The 19,591-nt window shown below is 37.1% G+C and overlaps 1 protein-coding gene across 1 annotated transcript in view; it reads right to left on the reverse strand.

Moving 5' to 3' along the window:
• Window positions 1–19,591, reverse strand: part of MTTP (microsomal triglyceride transfer protein) — a 54,916-nt gene that overhangs the window by 16,416 nt on the left and 18,909 nt on the right. Inside the window, exons 5-14 of the mRNA XM_061164348.1 lie at window positions 18,774–18,890; window positions 18,346–18,485; window positions 16,085–16,235; window positions 13,575–13,732; window positions 9,162–9,330; window positions 8,073–8,180; window positions 4,713–4,925; window positions 2,782–2,993; window positions 958–1,055; window positions 734–855 (exon numbers count right to left, since the gene is read on the reverse strand). Of these exons, the coding sequence (XP_061020331.1) occupies window positions 734–855; window positions 958–1,055; window positions 2,782–2,993; window positions 4,713–4,925; window positions 8,073–8,180; window positions 9,162–9,330; window positions 13,575–13,732; window positions 16,085–16,235; window positions 18,346–18,485; window positions 18,774–18,890 (1,488 nt within the window). The remainder of the gene's footprint in view (window positions 1–733; window positions 856–957; window positions 1,056–2,781; window positions 2,994–4,712; window positions 4,926–8,072; window positions 8,181–9,161; window positions 9,331–13,574; window positions 13,733–16,084; window positions 16,236–18,345; window positions 18,486–18,773; window positions 18,891–19,591) is intronic.

Here is a 19,591-nt window from a genome sequence, read left to right on the forward strand (position 1 = left end):
CGCATATCAGAAAACAGATGGTGATTCCTCAGGACAGAGGCATGGTTTCTGACTAGAGTCCTGTCAAACAGTGTAGTAACACAATATTGATAAGAACTCAAGTTTATGGAACACTGGATCATTTCTAAAGATAAAATGAGCTTATTTAGAAGGTTATAGTTTTGATATGCATAAAAACTAAAAAGAGAGTATACTTTGAAGTTAGGAAGCCTTTCAAGATTGTCGCCAAATTTGGGGCAAAACTAAAGGGATGGAAGTCAGCCAGTTGTCAAATGCCTACACTTTATTCTTTTCTGTCTTAGAAGTATTGGAAAAATTAGATTGATTCTTTGGAGAACCATATTCTATTATGAGAGCTTTCATTATGAGGAATCAATCTCTCCATAGAAACACCAAGAGAAGGAAACACATTCTAGAATTAAATATCTGGAGCTCCAAGGAATACATCTATGAGTAAAAATAAAATATTTTTACAAAACATCTGTGAGAAATACTGGCATGACTTCAATTTTGTGAACATGTGTACCTTTGAAAAAATATGGATGCTTGCATATTTGAAACTCTTTGGGACCATAAACCACACAGCCTCTTGCAGATGATGGAATCAGGGTGACATGATAGATCCATGATTAATTTACACATTCTATAGTGTTGTCATTAATATATATTTTATCCTACTTCACACTAACTGCTTACATAGTCAAATAAGCAAAATTAATGAAAAATGAGATACCTGGATACCATGAAGAGGAGTTTTCTCAATGTACTGAAAGATGTTCAGGTTACTTCTCCTTAGAATGCCAGAACCAGAGTAAAGAATGTCAAGGCTGTAAGTAGATGCCGAATGGGAAGTCCCTAATGACACCAACAAAATAAAATCCCCGAATTTAACAACAGTCACAGCAACACCAAGAGGGCGTGGGGCAGGGAGGGAGAACCGCTTTCTGGGTTACGTACGTTCTACGTAGCCAGTATATGCAGAGGAGGAGCCACTCTTGGAGAAACGATCATAGTTATGAGCGACCATTTCCTTCAGAACTCGACGGACCATTTTGCTGTAACACAAAAAAAGGAAAAAGCTGCATTGTGATGGCTGTTTCCCAAGTCAGATTTGGAAGGAACCCAAATCCTCAGTGGAAAAAAGAAGGGGCCAAATTTTCCTCATGCCACTCCAAGACTAGGGAGGTGCCAGCTGGAGTGCCAGCACCAGGATGAGGGTTTTCCCCTTCATTCCTCAGATATCTGAAGTTTAGTTTGCAAGTTTAGGCAGCAAGGTGAGGATACCCAGATACTAGATGGTTGAAGCTGAGTGATGGACACAACTCAGAAGTGGAAAACAACACGTTCTTTGAATCATTGTGGTTCTAGTGTCAAATAGTATATACTTCTAAGGAAAATTGTACCAAACTGGGGAGGCTGCCTAATCTTTCTTTAAACGTTTTCCTATACCGCCTAGTGTTGTCTAATGTTCAATTAAAGGGACATTTCACAAGGGACTTCTCTGGTGGTGCCACAGTTAGGACTCCACGAGCTTCCACCATAAGGGACACAGGTTCGATCCCTGGTCAGGAAACTAAGATCTCACAAACCACTCAGCATGGCCATAAAAAAGGGGAAAAAAAGAAAAGAAACATCTCAATAAAATGCAATGTGCATGCTAAGTTACTTCAGTCGTGTCTGACTCTTTGAAACCCTATGGACTATAGCACACCAGGCTCCTCTATCCAAGGAATTCTCCAGGCGAGAACACTGGAGTGGGTTGCCATGCCCTTCTCCAGGGAATTTTCCCAATCCAGGGATTGAAACCACGTCTCTTTCATCTCCTGCATTGGCAGGCAGGTTCTTTACCACTAGCGCCCCCTGGGAAACCCGAGAGCCTCTTTCTAAGTAAGTCTTACCCCTCTAAGGGATAAGCTATGGACTTCAGTATTCTTGGGCTTCCCTGTAGCTCAGCTGGTAAAGAATCTGCCTGCAACGTGGGAGACCTGGGTTCACATCCCTGGGTTGGGAAGATCTCTTGAAGAAGGGAAAGGTTACCCACTCCAGTATTCTGGCCTGGAGAATTCCATGGACTGTATAGTACATGGGGTCCCAAAGAGTTGGACACGACCAAGAGACTTTCACGCTTGTTTTTTTTCTTTATCTTATTTACTTATCTAATTAGTGTTGAGATATTCCTGACTACTTAACATTAATTGCATCAGTAATAATAATATTTAAACAGCACAGCAAAAAAGAAATTAAGATAATCCACCAAAGAAATCTGTACCGAGGTCTGATGTAGAACATTATTGAGAGGAAGAAGAAGAATGTTGCCTTACAGGGTTCACCCCAGTATCACTAGGTGATATGATTTTAGCCTGGAGAAGAAAAGGTAAAGAGCAATTCTCAAATATTCACAGGGACTGCATGTGAGTGAGTGATTAGCTCTCTTCTGCTTTGCTCCAAGGATGAAGTCAGGTCGAGAGAAGAGTTCAGTCCTACTGAAAATGTAGTTGGATTTTAAAACACTACTAACATTTGGCAATATGATATTACCAGACCAAACAGGAGACCTAGAGTGAAAAAAAGAACCATATCCAGAGTTCCAAATCATAGTGCCAAAGCGAAGTTTAATCTGGCCTGCTAAATACTTCTCTTACGGGAAATTTGGCAAACTCTATGGTTTTACACAACAACATAACCCATCATAAAGACCACACCATTATTATTAGCCACACGTGTATCATATCATTATACAAACAAGCTCGGAGAAGCAGAGAAAGGGGCGCTGTCCCCTACCTTGCAGGCATTTCAAAACGTAGGATGTCTTGGACAATGGAGAGCATGTACTTATTCATTTCTTTGGGAAGTTCCCCAATAGAGAGCAGGATGTTTTTTACTTCCATGTAGGATGGATTGTTTTTTAAAATGATGGCAGCTGCAGTAGTGCGCACAGTTTTTTCATGTATTTTACGATTCTGGTGGTATATCCTGTTCATAGTCTTCTTTACCTGTACACAAGATGTTCAAGCTTGGTTAGCGCACATCTCCTTTCATGAATTGATACCATGGAAGGAATAGTTCATGCTCATAAAAATAGACACATGCCTCTGTATTTCCCACATTTCTTTGCATTTAGGATGGGGCCCTAGTTCTGGCTAACAGACCGTAAGCAGAAATTCTGCGGGTGACTTCTGGGCTGAGGCAGTTAAGAGCTGATATATCTTATCCCTCTCTTTCGTCTACTACTATAGTGAGTTCATGGCCACATTTTCCCTTAGCGTGGATTAGCCATAGCATGGATGAGAAGCTGATATGTGAGAAACAGATTTTTGAGTCTTGATTGTTATGCAGCGTATCATAGTATTACCTAACAAACACAGATTTTTCAAAGGTACTACTGCTACGAGGCAAAGGGCCTCTATAGAGAGATGGCTATATGAACCTATATTCCTCACAATGAAGTGCCTCAGAATTTTCCATCTTTTTAAAATTAATAGACTATTTTTTAGAGAAATCTTAGGTTCACAGAAAAATTGAGCTGCAAGTATAGCATTCCTATATACCTCCTGATCTCCATCCCTTCCCACTCCCCCTCCCACACAACCTCCCCTCTATCAACATCCTGCATCTCAGTGGTACGTGTATTACACTTGATGAACCTATACTGATACATCATTATCACCCAAAGTCCATAGGTTATATTAGAGGATTTTCTTTTTTCTTTTTTTTTTTTTAACAAAATGTTAATACTGAAGAAAATTCATCAAAATAATTACATTCTGTGGCAACAACTAATTTATTAGTCACTAGCATCACCTAATAATAGGTGATGTTTGGGGTTCTATACTAGGTATTTATAAATATTTCTTTCAATTCTATTCCCCTCTGCCTTGTTCTCTCTCTCAAATGTTGACCTTGTTCTCAGGTCTATAGGAGTTAAGAAACTCATCAAAACAAAAACAACTAAGAAGAGACTGCGCTAGCGTCTAAAGAATCTGTCTCTAAGTCTGTCTGTCTCAAAAACTCTAATTATCACACTTCACAGCCTATCAACTTTGATAGAAAACGTAGCTGCAAACTTAGAACATCAGTTTCAGCAGGCAGTTTATCTTATACTTTGTAAACATTCTCTGTCCTAAAAAAATTTTAATTTGGATGGCTTCCTGAATGGTCACACTTAAGCCAGGTAATTCCCATGTCAAACAATTTAAGAGCATCTTAAAACTTGTGGGGGGTGTGTGTGTGTGTGTGTCTGTGTTAATTGCTCAGTCATGTCTGATTCTGCAACCCCATGGATGGTAGCCCATCAGGTTCCTCTGTCTGTGAGATTTCCCAGCCAAGAATACTGGAGTGGGTAGCCATTTCCTTCTCCAGGGGGATCTTCCCCACGCAGGGACCGAACCTGGGTCTCCTGCATTGCAGGCAGATTCTTTACCGTCTGAGCCACTAGGGAAACAAAGATATTTTGGAAAAGAATTTGTTTCTTAAAGTAAGAGAAGGTGCTTCAGTATTTATGCTTCAGGATATAGGACATTATCTACTCAGAATGTGAGGCTACTTCAGAACAGCCTTAAACCCAATTGAAGTTATTTCTAAACAGGAAAAAAGAGATTCTTAGTTTGGGAGGGAAAATAGGGTGACTTCAGAGAAGTTTGCATTTGACTTGTGATTATGCATGCTTTTTTTTTTCCTTTTATGAAGGTTGCAAATATTCTTGGAGAACTTACCTCATCAGTTATGAAAGGGACATCATATCTCTGGAGTGTGGTGGCAGCGAGGTGGCTGATGGGCCCTTCTCCGGTCTCTGTGTACTTCAGAAGGAGCGGGATGCCTTCTGGAAGCCGGGCATTCTTCAGAGCCAGCAGGTACATCATGATGTCCTCTTTTTTCTCTGCTTTTTCAAGTCCTCCCAAAATTAACTTCTTGGCTTCTATCACTCCCTAAAAGAACACATTCTACATTAGACATATGTGTAACCATACATGAAACAAAGCTTGGGTAAGATCAGCTTCACTCTTGTGTCCAAGACAACAGGTTAAAGTTTTACAACTTTTTGCACTAGTTGCTTGACTGAGGCATGCAATGAAAATGAAAAAGTAAAGCTTGATAAAGGTATTGTTGTTATTTTTTAAATACGTACATTAACACATCTGCAAGAAGCAATGAGTATAATTAACAACGGGCATATTTACTTTTGAACACACCCTGAATGTATAAAGTCATTTTAAAAATTCCCTTGTGGTCGATTATTCCTAGAATTACTCATTCATTGAAATTCTAAAATAATGGTTAGAAGATGCCTAACTGGTGGCAATCACCTTTTCTTTTGTAATAACTATCATGAAAGCACCTAGGACTCAACTGTAAGATCTTGTTCTAAATGTTTAAAGAGTGCTCATTTCCACTCAATTCCAAATTTCATTAATGCTGACATACTGTTCAAAAAACCTTTCTTGAATGCCTTCTGTGTAGCAGGTACTTTGCAAACATATTCTTTAACCAGGCGAGGTCTTTTGTTTTCTGGCCTAGAAACTATTAACTAGTAAGTTAATGGAAAAGTAAATTAGAAATAGGCTCTATTTTACCTTTGTTACTAGGTGTGTTTTAGGGGCTTCAGTGTCATCTGTAGGCTTCAGGTACACACACACACACACACACACATTGGGAGAGATGGGGGGTAGTGAAGACACAAAAAACTCTCAAATAGAATGAAGATGCTAAAGTTCAAATGTAATAAAGAAGTGCTATTTCTCAACTATCAGACTGATCTCTAAAAACCCAAAAGTTTGATAACATACATTGTTATTGAGCCTACTGGGAAATAGGCATCCTAGTGGGAGCCTATAATGTTACAATTCCCATGGAAGATAATTTGGCAAAAGCTAACAGATAGGCATTTTGATCCAGTACCCTAGCCCTGAAGCTATAGTTCCAAAAATAAGAGAAAATGTGCCCAAGATTATCCATTTAAATATTATTTGTAAGAGTAAAAACAGTGGACATCACCTAATGACCTTACATGGGAGAATAAACTGGTGCCTCAGTTTAACACACAATGGAGTACTAGGCAGCTGTAAAATGAAGGAGAAAGCTCTCTGTGAACCAGTGTGTGCTGATTTCCAGAATATGTTAAGTGGAGAAAATAAGATACAAGAGAACGTATATAGAAGTTTATAGTTTGTGTAAGAAAAAAGGAATAAGAATGTGTGTGTACACCTACTTACTGTTGCAAAAAGAAACTGGAAAGAGAACCCAAAACTAATGATACTGCTTACATAGAAAAAGTAGGTAAGAATGGGTGGAAGGGTAGGAAAGGGAATGAGACCTCTTTGAGAATATTTTTAAAATCAAGTTTTGACTTTCAAATCATGTTCCTATTCCATATATTCAAGAAATAAAATGAAGTCAACAAGGATGAAAGGATGCTAAAATTGAATTCAAACAAAATCTAATGAACATGAATAAATATCAGATTAATAACATAACTAAACAAAAGAGAATAAAAAAGAATTAATCCAAGTAATGTTTGAGCATAGTACTCTGATTGTATGCCTTTAGTGTAATATATTCTAAAGACAAAAAGATTGTGAAGTCTTGAACTTTACTAAAGATATTTTGTTTTTTGTAGTGATATTCATGTACAATTCCAAAGCTATTGTACAAGTGCACCTTTTAGGATTGAGCAAATGAATCAGTATCGATGTTCTTGAGAACTAAGTTTCTCACTGTGGGAGAAGGAAGATATAATTATGGATTAATGGAAGGAGAGAAAGAACCCTGTAGAACTGGGTTAGAATTAGAGGTAGCAGTATGAACTCATAATTTAATAAATATAAATACATGTATCTTGTCCATTGTAAGAGCCTAGATGCAATGGCCTTCAAGTAATGAGAAGTAAAAGATTTTAGGGGTAAAATGTCAGATGTATGCATCTTACTCTCAAAGGGTTCAACCAAAATAATATAAAATGAAATAAGATAATGCAAATAGGACAATATAGTAACAATGGTCAAATCTAGATGAATCAGGTATACAAATATTCATGGAATTGTGCTATTCTCACAACTTTTCCATAGGTCTGAATTTTTTTCCAAATATAAATTTGGTGGAGAAAAGAAATTAGGATGCAGTGAGATAAAAATGTAAGCAAAAACAATATATTTTTTCAAGTTAGAGGTTTTGTTTCCTTTGGATATATGCCCAGAAGTAGAATTAAAGTAGTTCTATTTTTAAAAAAAAAAAAAAAAAGTAAGCAAAAACAAATATTAGTAGGAAACAGAAATAGAAGTAAAATGCTGACTAAAAGCTGATTATATAATAAACACGGATGGAAAAAAGACTATATTTGTATATATTTAACATCTTTAACCTATTTGCCTTACAGAAAGATGAGTTGTGTTGGATATTAATTCATTTAGATATTCCATATATTTTTTTTTCCATATTTAGTTGTGCTTAAAATTTAGTGTTTTGTCATAGTTTAATGAGAAAGATGTTAAAACTGATAGTCTACTCAGGCAAGTGGAGAAGCTTTGAGGAAATGAAATTAAAAATAAAATATAAAGTTCTAAAGTAGTTAGAAGTAATTAAATTTCTACCATAAAAACTCAAAACTGCAAACCATACTTACTATAGAAAATAGTCTGCTCTAGGAGGTAGCCCTAGAATCTAATATCAAAGAACAAGAACTTTACCATATATACATATATACATCATTCAAAGTTGAGTACAGTACATAGTGGGTACTCAATAAATATATCTTTATGGGGGATTCTTGGACTATTCACTTTCAGCAAGCATTTATTGAATATTACCTATGTACCAGGCACCATTTTAAGCAGTTGGTGTGGAATAAACAGAGATCCATTTCTGCAGTGAACTTATATTTCAGTGGGAGACAGAATAAATAATCCATGTAATAAATAACTGAATTATAAAGTATGTTCAACAGCAATAATTGCCATGCAAGTAATGAAAATAGAGTAGGGTGAGGGGAATTACAAATACCAGTTGGGGACAGCATGTGAGTGTTAAGTAGGATGGTTTGGAGCTATATATGCAGTGGCTGAGATTGGATTTGCACTTACTTTCAGTTTGCAGCCTTCGTTCTGACACAGCTTCCTGACAAGGGCCCCGATGATGATCATAACGGATTCTCTGATGTCATTGCTTCCAAAGGAACCTTTGAACTTACTCTATTAGCCAAACAGGGATAAAATAGATTACCAAAACACTTTAACATTTCCATGGCATATTTTTCAGTAAGAAACAAAGTAGCCAAAGCCTAAAGACACTGTTTCCATATTTCTAGATTGCAAACTCTGAATTTGGCTTTGGGGACACATAAATTCACTATCTAGCTTTGAACTGAAGAGTTGGTAGAGTCTTTCTAGGTATTTTTAACATAGATCTGTGAATTCCTGAGAGGTTTATGGATTATATTCACTGCATCAGTGAATCCAAAAAATGGTCTGTAAAATCGTATGTGTGGGTAATGAGGGGCTTCACTGATGCTATTAAATTTTCAAACAAGCCCATTTTCCAAAAAGATTATGAGTTATTCCCCTAAATCACAAGTGAATAAGTGCACTTTCTGTTTTTTAAACTTAGGGTCCAAGAGAACTGTAGCTTTTGCTTCCAATATAATTTTTCAGCATCAGAAGAATTATATGTATTAGGTTGGTGAAACGGTTCATTAGGGTTTTTCAATAATAATGTATTGAAAATCCCAAAGGAACTTTTTGGCCAACCCAATGCATAAAATATAATGATTATATGTTATACAATATACTGTACATTAAATAGCATGAAGATTTTTGAAGTCAAAATAAATCTTTTAAAGTCAAATTGTGAAGCATAACCAAGATTGAAATTAAAATTCTGTCCTATGTCACATTACATGATAGGTGAATATAATCTTTAAATTTCCATAAAACATAGCTTAAGTTATCTAGAGGAATTGCAAAGAAGACACTATGTGAAATGTTCTACTTTGTGAAATAATCTACTGTACAATTAATGATTAATGGAAAGAAAACAGTCTAACAGAATTTGAATATGAATAATCAGAAGGCTGTAGTTTCAACCTTTATTCTGATGCTGGCAACTTTTAATTACTGCTTAGATTCCGAAGATCAGATGAGAGCTTTAATTTTGGCAGTGTCCATCTGACTTACAATGAGGGCTCTCAGGAGTTCTTCATCGGGATGTGAGGCAAATGCACAGGCATAGAGAAACCTTTCCTGGAGGATAACGCTCTCGGTGCTTTTGAAATCCAGAAAGTCCAAAATGGCATCTAATGAGTCTGGTGTCTGAGCAGAGGTGACAGCATCCACTAGCTGGGGTCTACAACAGAAAACACAGTCATAGATATCACTGTTTAGGGTGCTTAATAAATTATTTTGAATTTCTACCATTCATAGACCCCATTGGTTTGAGATTCCTAGAGAAGTGAAAATTTTTTATTTAAACAAAAGAAAAGTGATGGCTTTCTCTGAAAGACACTACCCCATTTTATTTTAAGCCTCTCTCTTAACTCCCTTCTTTCTCACTCAATGTACCCTCAGAATATACAGATTAATTTTACTGTATTACCCTAAGCCAAATGAAATTTGGAGGTTTGTAAACAAAATTATATAAATAATATTACAAATTAGGTTCAAATTCTTTCCTCCATAAGTAATATACAAAAGCTATGGTCTCCTAAATCATTTCTTTTTCTAATTAGCTTTGCAACTATATACATTTCTTAAATGCATAACTAAGGTAGTATCATTCAGTGGAAAGATGGGACATTCTTTTAAGTTTCATTTATATCCAAGAAAGAAATTTCGGCTCTTTTTTTTTTTAATAAACACACCATGGTACGGTTCAAGTTTGGACTTCCCAGGTGGTGCTAGTGGTAAAGAAGCTGCCTGCCAATGCAGGAGAGGTAAGAGAGGTGGGTTCAACCCTTGGGTCAGGAAGATTCCCTAGAAGAGGGCATGGCAACCCACCCCAGAATTCCTGCCTGGAAAATCCCATGGACAGAGGAGCCTGGTGGGCTACAGTCCACAGAATCACAAAGCGTCAGACACAACAAGTGACTGAGCATTCACACAAGGATAGTTCAAGTCCAATCACAACAATTTGTTGTGAGCAGAGTGAAACTCCTGCAGGAAAGTGCTAGTTACATATTCTACTCATCAAGAATCTCTGAACTGAAGAGTTGGTAGAGAATCACAACAATTTGTTGTGATTCGCAATATCAATTCGCAATATCTTGCGATGATAATATTTCTGAAACTAGCTGCCATACTAATGAACATAAGATGTCTGTATATATTTCATTCCACATCTACATAACATACCATACATGTATTTAATGCATTATATATATACATATTTTAAAAAAGATATTCTTGTACTACACCATTTTGGTCCTAACAAAATCTCATGGAATGAAGCAGACTGAGAGAGAGATAATACTTATTAAGTGTTATAATTGCAAACACTGCACTAGAAATTTTAGGTATACAACCTCTTTTCCAAATTGGGAAAGGAGTACATGAAGGCTGTATATTGTCACCCTGCTTATTTAACTTATATGCAGAGTACATCATGAGAAACGCTGGGCTGGAGGAAGAACAAGCTGGAATCAAGATTGCTAGGAGAAATATCAATAACCTCAGATATGCAGATGACACCACCCTTATGGCAGAAAGTGAAGAAGAACTAAAGAGTCTCTTGATGAAAGTGAAAGAGGAGAGTCAAAAAGTTGGCTTAAAACTCGACATTCAAAAAAACTGAAATCATAGCATCTGGTCCCATCACTTCATGGCAAACAGATGGGGAAACTGTGGAAACAGTGACAGACTTTATTTTCTTGGGCTCCAAAATCATTGCAGGTGATGACTGCAGTCATGAAATTAAAAGACGCTTGCTCCTTGGAAAAAAAGTTATGACCAACCTAAATAACACATTAAAAAGCAGAGACATTACTTTGCCAACAAAGGTCCATCTAGTCAAAGCTGTGGCTTTTCTAGTAGTCATGTACGGATGTGAGAGTTGGACCACAAAGAAAGTTGAGCGCTGAAGAATTGATGCTTTTGAACTGTGGTGTTGCAGAAGACTCTTGAGAGTCCCTTGGACAGCAAGGAGATCCAACCAGTCCATCCTAAAGGAAATAATTCCTGAATATTCATTGGAAGGACTGATGCTGAAGCTGAAACTCCAATACTTTGGCCACCTGATGCAAAGAACTGACTCACTGGAAGAGACCCTGATGCTGGGAAAAAATGAAGGCAGGAGAGAACGGGATGACAGAGAATGAGATGGTTGGATGGCGGATGGCATCACCAACTCAGTGGACATGAGTTTGAGCAAGCTCTGGTAGTTGGCGAAGGACAGGGAAGCCTGGCATGCAGCAGTCCATGGGGTTGCAAAGAGTCAGACACGACTGAGCGACTGAATTAAACTGAACCTCTTTTTGCTTTAACTTCTTCATCTGTAATGTAGGGCTATAAAGAGCAGTTATTTTAGGGTTGTCAGGAGGATTAAATCACATGATCTATGTAAAACACTAAGAATAGTGCTTGGCACATTGTAAATGCTCAATAAATATATGCTGTTATTAATACCATCAGCTCACTGAACATCTCTGTCAGTTTAATACTAATATTCTCCCTATACATAAGGAAACAGACTCAGAAATATCAAATCATTTGTTCAAGGTCCTATAGCTGGTAAAAATAGAGCTAGGATTGGAACTCAGTTTTTTCTGACTCTGGAATACATGGGTCTTAATTACAGTGTTTTCTAAAGTGTTTTCATATAATACTAACCCTACAAAATGCTTTAAGAGGAGGGATTTTCAAGGTCATGTAAGTTTGGAATATATTTAAGGAAACTTATATGTAATATTATCAGATTAAAGATGCCAGATATTTCCACAATAAAGAGAACTATTTGACTTGGTTTTTCCCAGTGTTTTTCAAACTCAATTGCTCACAGGAGCCTTTCCTCTTGGCATACTTGTTAATAACCTCAAAGTCATAGGATACACATAATAAAATTGGGAAATGTTATATTCCACCATCCTGACTTTCACTATACTACAATAAACAGAAGGAATTCTCTGTATTTTATGAATGTTGAAAATGAGGCTCAGGGAAACTAAATGTAAATGACTTACTTAAAGGTTATATGATGTTGGAAGTCAGAATTTAAAACTAGGACTTCTGATTTTAGTTCATCTTAATATCTTTTCTACTATACTATGTTACATGTCTATTTCCTATGATATGATGCAATACTGAAAATATTATCAGGTAAATAACCTGATTCAGAAAATACATCATGCAATCATACAAATTATTGCCGCCATAAGATTTTTAGGATACAAATAAGGCTAAGGTTTAGTGTAATCTCTGTTCTAAGTTAACAGCCAAATTTTCACTGTTTTTGTCAGGAATTTTTTTTTTTTTGACAAAAAGATAAGTAACTCTAAAATATACCCTTAAGTTCTATAATTAAAACAGAGTCTGAGAACTTATAATTTTGCATATATTTAACTCAGTTTAAATGTTTATTTTTGAAGACAGTATCCAACTAACTTGTAGTTAGTCATATGGAATTCGTATCAATTTTTTAATGCCCTAAGTCAAGTCAATAACAGTACAATCAAGAATAAACAATCTTCTCAGGAAAAAAGCTAAATCCTCTTATTCTTGAGTAATCAAGTCCTTAGAACTCAGTGACCACTGTTGCTGTGTGTTGTGTGTGTGTGGGGGAAGGGGTGTAACTTGGCCATTTTATACTTTTGACTATCTTAATGGCTAGTTTCCACTGTTTGTCAAACTAATTGAGTCATGTTCTATATCATCAATTAGCGTAATTAGTGTTAAACAGTTGAATTTGTAGTTGCAGATAAATTTTGTTTTACAGACCGAAACATTTCTATTTAGAAAGTGTATTTGTGTTGGTATTTACAAAGTAAGTTTGAGAATTGTCAACTCTCTTTATTGTGGATGTAAAATAAGGCACTCTTCCACTGAATACTCAAATGATGTACGTATTTCTTCTCTCTGGATTCTTTTGGCTGTTTATCTCAGTTCTCAATTTTCTTTTCAAAACAAGGCTTCGATGAGGATCATCACTGTATCTTTAATGAAAGCTCATTTTCAATAGAAAAAATCATACTGGTCTTTTTTGTTTTTTGTTTTAATAATCAATTCTGAACTCTTTTTGAGTATAAATTAATAGCTCTGGGAACACAATTTCACCAGAGTGTGGCAGCGCCTGCACTGTGGTATCACATCAAAGTCCTACCCTCCCCCTATCTATGTACCAATCTAGACCTGATTTACACTCATGAACAAAATGTTTAAAATAAAATGTTCACTCTGAGTCACTGCTGAAAACTTGCATTTCTGGCCAATTAACCATTGAGTTACTGCAGTGAGGTATAAGTGTTCAATGCAAATGTGAAACAGCAAACAATTGATTTGAAGGTGAGGCAGTTGATTAAAAAGGGATCTTATCTGCTTAATAAACAGCAACCCTGAAACACTTTCTTATAGACAACCCCAGGAAATGTTCAGGGAACTTACAGTACTTCCTTGTTTTCTGCCTTCAGAATTTGGAGGATCTCTTCTTTCTTTGCCGTCCTGAGGTGCTTGATGAAGGCCAGGAAGCTTCTGACAGCCTCAGCCTTGGAGAGGTTGTCAGGCTGCAGATGTTTTCTGATGGACTGCCAGTGCTCTGAGAGCTGCAAAACACGGCCGCAGGCCCAGACCACACTCATAATTCTGAACATCCATGTTTACAAAGAATGTTCTCTCCAGAAATAAATTTTTCCTTGTATCTGACAAGCAAAAGAAGCTCTTTGTATCTTACCTCAATATATCTGATTGCCCCTGCCCCCATCACATTCCTGTGACTCTCAAATACAGAGAGGCCTGCTGACCAGTGCACAAGTCCTCCTCAAGAGGACAGTTTTTGTCGATTAGTACTTAGCTCAAATGACCTCAAGATTCTGGGCATGTAGGTCATTCCATGGTTACACAAGGGAATTACATCTGAGGCCAGGCTTTGACTACCATAGTGAAATTATGTCGAATTTTCATCAACAACAGGATATTTTGGAGGGGGAAAATCATCTGAACTGCTGAAGAATTGTGTCATGTTTCTTATGAACTGAAACCTTAATGAAAACCAGTTTTTATAATAATTTGATCTCCCTATTCTCTTTATTTTACTGTTTGTATGAAATACAAGTAATAGTAAAACACCTTGCTGAGGTCTGAACTATTCATTTCATATATCTGTGTTAAGTAGAGTGGCATTTAGATAAAGGTAATCCTCATATACACTACTGTTATGCTGCTGTGGTTTTAAAAATAGTAAATAGTTCTAATCAATAACATCTTTTGGCTTAGGAAAAAGTTCAAAACCTTATTTTTCATAGTTTATCACTTCTCCCTTAGTTGTAAAAAATGTGTTAAATCCCATAAGTGACCTCTCTCTTAACTCTGCATAATCTGCATGCTACCAGTTTTTAAAATATACATTCCTTCCAATAACAACAGATACATATTTTGCTCTTCTTCAAATCCATTTTGGTTATCTAATCTTAAGAGGGTAGTCCAAAACAATATTCCAGTTGTACTTAGCTAAAGATTTACTGGGTCATTTCTGAGGGCAGAGATCATATCAGTGTTAAGTCAGAATTTTTCTTTTAAAGAATTGCAATGGTGACATTATACTGACATTGAATAAGCAAATTCCAAAGACATAAACCTTTTCTATAACAATGAAGAAATAGTTTTGAGAAATCTTAGATGGCTCATAATATTTGATAACTAGGAGGGGAGAAATTAACAGAATAAGCAAAGATCATTGGTTTCATTAGTCACCTTTCTAAATAATTTCCATCACATATGACATTAGAAAATGACACTGGAACATTAGATAATTTATGGGGAAAAGAAGAAGAAACAAGGTTTGAAAACAATTATTTTTTTTGTCTCATTTTGTTTTCCCCTTCACTCAATTTTGATATATTTGAAAAACTAATAAGGAATTAGTGCCTTGCACTTTAAGCAGATTTTGGTATTAGCTCTTGATGATTCCACTCTTCTGAACACTAATAATGGCCAAGAGAAGGGCATCTTCTGGTAGCTACAAACAGAGGCTGAAGCCAAGGGTTAAGTGTTAGGAAACGCTGGAACCCAGAGTCATATCTGTGGCCATATATCACAACTGATTTATGCAACAAAAGAAATTATTCTTTATTAGATTAAAAATATTACACACTCACAAATACATACAGATACACTCATACATGCACACACACACACTCACACACTTAGCCTTGGGGGTGTGCTCATTTCTGGCTGTAACAGTAGGGGAGGTTGGGGTGTGGTAAGTAAGTGTTCCTGATTTAGTGAAGAGCTTATTATCCATTTCTAGTCCTCCTAGCAGTTCTCAGAACACTGAGCTCAGTAAAACATTTCTCCTGTGGACATTTTACTGTGTGTGTGCTCAGCTGTTTCAGTTGGGTCCTACTCTTTGCAACCCCATGGACTGTATGTAGCCCAGCAGGCTTCTCTGTCCATGGGATTTCCCAGGCATGAATACTAGAGTGGGTTGCCATGTCTTCCTCCAAGGGATCTTCCCGACCCAGTAATCCAGCTCATATCTCTTGCATCTTCTGTATTGCAGGTGGATTCTTTACCCACGGAGCCACCTGGGAAGTCTGGACATATTACTCCCGAAAGGCAGAACTTTCAGGATTCAGGCCACTGTCCATGCTCTCAAGGCTGTATGCTTCCCCTAACTTCATCAGGCCCTTATCCCCACTGCATTCTGAGGTCTGCTTTGAGGAAGCTGCCTTCAAGTCATGACATTTTTATTTGAAATAAGTGGATGTGGTAGTCATTTGTTAATTATTATAGCATATTATTAGGCTGCTGCCATTATAACTCAGTGGTGGCTGGAAGTTCTTTGTAAACTTTCCTTATAAATTAACTGAAGCTTCCATTGGAGACAAAAGGAAAACAGAATGGTAGGCCATGATTATTCCATGATTGGGCCACACAATGCTGTGGCTCACACTCACAGAAGGGCATCCTTGGCACTTGCTCTGGAAGACCTGGCCCACAATGGGAATGGCCGTGTACTTCGAATCCACTGCTTTAATGATGGCTGCAACCTGCTTTCCCGGCTTCAGTCTCAGACCTGCTTCCGTGGTTTTCAGCTCCAGTTTCTGCCTGCATAACCAAGGAAGAGAACCACATCAGCGGCCTTCTTTTGAGTGAACAAGCTATTAATTGTCACTCTTTTGGCAAACAAGAAACTAATGTATTCAAATTCTGTAAGGCCATGTCTTTCAAACTGAGAGATCTCCAGCAGTAACAGAAACCTCTAGATCATTATGAAAATTTTCTGGAGCAACAATTTTATTCAAAGCTTTGAAAGTTTAAGCCTGGGATTTCAAAATATTATGACAAGAGATTACAGGAAAGAAAATTTGCCTGGATGCTGAGTAAGATATATGATGTCACCTCTTTGGGCTTTAGCCCAGCTCTCTGAAAAATAATATCTTTGGGACAACCACATGTCACTTACTAAAACAATTAGGAAATCTTGTTTTCCAAACATGGCCTCAAGAGTCTGATATGCTCTTTCAGTAGCTTGCCTCTCTCCCTTCAAAAGGTGGAGTCTACATCCCTCTCCTTAAGCCTGGGCAGGACTCTGTGACTGCCAGGACTTGTAGAGCACAGTAGAAGTTTCAGTATATGGCTTGTAAGGCTAAGTCCTTTTATGTTGGAGAAGACTCCTGAGAGTTCCTTGGATTGCAAGATCAAACAGTCAATCTTAACAGAAATCAAGCCTGAATACTCATTGGAAAGATAGATGCTTAAGCTGAAACTCCAGTATTTTGGTCATCTGATGTGAACAGCTGACTCATCACTAAAGTCCCTGATGCTATGAAAGATTGAGGGCAGAAGGAGAAGAGGGCGTCAGAGGTTGAGATGGCTGGATGGCATCACTGATGCAATGGACATGAACTTGGGCAAACTTTGGGAGATGGTGAGGGGCAGAGAGGCCTAGCGGGCTGCAGTCTATGGGGTCGCAAAGAGTCGGACATGACTGGGTGACTGAACAACAACAAGTCACAAAAGGGAATTCAGCTTTCATCTGGCAAGCTAGCAGCACATACCTTGGGAGACTTGAGCTACCATGTAAGAAGTCTGGCTACTGAAGCTACCATGTTGAGAGGCCACATGGAGATGAAGAGAGATGCATGAGGAGCCCAAGTAGTGTGAATCTGCAGCCCAGACACTAGATATGTGAGGGAGCAGCCTGTGAACCAGCTCTGCAACTGCACAGCACACAGCAAGCAAAGCGTGCCTAGCAGGATCAAGTGTCATGATTGTGAGAGAAAATAATAAAGTGATTGCTGCTTTTCATACTACTAAGTTTGGAGTGGTGTGTTATAGAACAATGGAATCCTGATAAACCTAAGTTTAAAATATTAATTTTATATGAAATCAAGATGGATGTAGTAAAAAGTAGGACGCAAGGTTCTAATCCAGAGGAGACTTCAATAAAATTTCAAGCATTTATGGTTTGAGGCATTTCTACCAAGATTTTGCAACCATTTACCTCTGACATTAGAGTTACTTCAGAAGAAATATTTGAGAAATAATAGCAGAAGATATAACTTACATTTAATGCTAGGATTTTACTCTAAATTAAAATCTGAAAATAAGACATACTCTTAGATTTGAAATTCTAGTCCTATAGCCTGTGAGAACTGTTCTGACCAGAGAAATTTTCTCAAATTGAAATAACAGTCTTCAATATGTAAGTACTATAAATCACAGCAAAAATTCTGTCATATCACTTTACTATGGAACATTTTTGTGTTTAATAACACACAATGACAAATAACACAATGACAATAACACAATGTGTGACAATATCACAATGACAAAAAAATAATCTTGAGGAGAGAACACACAAATGCCACTTTTTTATCTTAACATTAAAAGCATTTGATAGAGAAATCAGAAAATAAATAAGAATAAATCAAGGTGTTTGCCTTTTTAAAATTTAAATTCTATTCAATAGACAATTTGTTTTTAATGAAGTCCTATTTTAAAACATTAAGTATTTATTTCATGCCACATACTATTATAGATAATATGAAAAATAAAGATGAATAAGACACAATTATTGTTCTAAAGGAGCTCACAGTCAAAATGAGGAAGCAATAAATATATTAATTCATGTGCATGTATATATGTGCATACATATTTTTTAATTTTAATAATATACTAAAGAACAGTAAGGAAAATTTAAGCATTATCTTACCTTGATACTATTTTGCCTGCTATTGATTGTAGAAAATTCAGCCTCAAGGCATGTATCTCTTCTGAGAGCACAGCTACAACAAAGCTGTCTTCTATCTTATAGGTAGTGACAGATGTGGCTTTTGAAGTGACACCCAAGACCTAAATAAATAAATGTGGTTGTAACAAGCAATCAGCTTTCTATCTTTGAATCAAGCCAAATAGCAAATTATCTTCTCATCTTCACAAGAACACCCCTTTCATATTTGTTCAACACACAAACCTATAATACATTAAAATAAATCCATTCATTTGATATTATATAATACTATACCCTAAACTAAAAATTGCAAGTGTTCCCAAATTATATTGCTACTTTATTCACCTATTATTTTTGAATCGTCTCTACAAAAAGAACTTGGTTGCTTCAGAAAGTGATAGCCAGCATACCTGATGTGGGGTTGTAAATCCAGCCCTCTCTATTTTGCATGAATCCAAGGCCTTAATTTTGGTCACTTTGTCTTGCTGAGCCTGGTAGGTCACTTTACAATCTCCAGAGATGTCTACCTAAAAAGAAAAGCCAAAATACAGTGTTTCAGATGGGATTCTCACATGAACCATTTGAATTCCAGTGGCAAGTAACTTAAAAAATTGGGGTTCTAATACATCACGCAGGACTCCTTTCTCTGACAAGATAGGAAAACAGAAGAATTTAGTGTTTCCTGAAGCATGTGGATTCCTTTCCATCCTCTTTGAGTCTTATGAGCAAATTCTTATTGCCCCAGGAATAATAAATGATTTCCTACTTCTCTCTAATGCCTAATAGGAATTGGCCAAATGGCCTCAATTCAGTTCAGTTCAGTTCAGTTCAGTCACTCAGTCATGTTAGACTCTTTGCAACCCCATGGACTGCAGCATGCCAGGCTTCCCTGTCCATCACCAACTTTTGTAGCTTACTCAGACTCATGCCCATTGAGTTGGTGATGCCATCCAACCATCTTATCCTCTGTCGTCCCCTTCTCCTCCCGCCTTCAATATTTCCCAGTAACAGGGTCTTTTCAAATGAGTCAGCTCTTCGCATCAGGTGGCCAAAGTATTGCAGTTTCAGCATCAGCATCAGTCCTTCCAATGAATATTCAGGACTGATTTCCTTAAAGATAGACTAGTTGGATCTCCTTGCAGTCCAAGGGACTCTCAAGCGTCTTCTCCAACACCACAGTTCAAAAGCATCAATTCTTTGACTGTCAGCTTTCTTTATAGCCCAGCTC

The sequence above is a fragment of the Dama dama genome, chromosome 17 (genome assembly GCF_033118175.1).
Source record: "Dama dama isolate Ldn47 chromosome 17, ASM3311817v1, whole genome shotgun sequence".
Taxonomy (NCBI): Eukaryota; Metazoa; Chordata; class Mammalia; order Artiodactyla; family Cervidae; genus Dama; species Dama dama.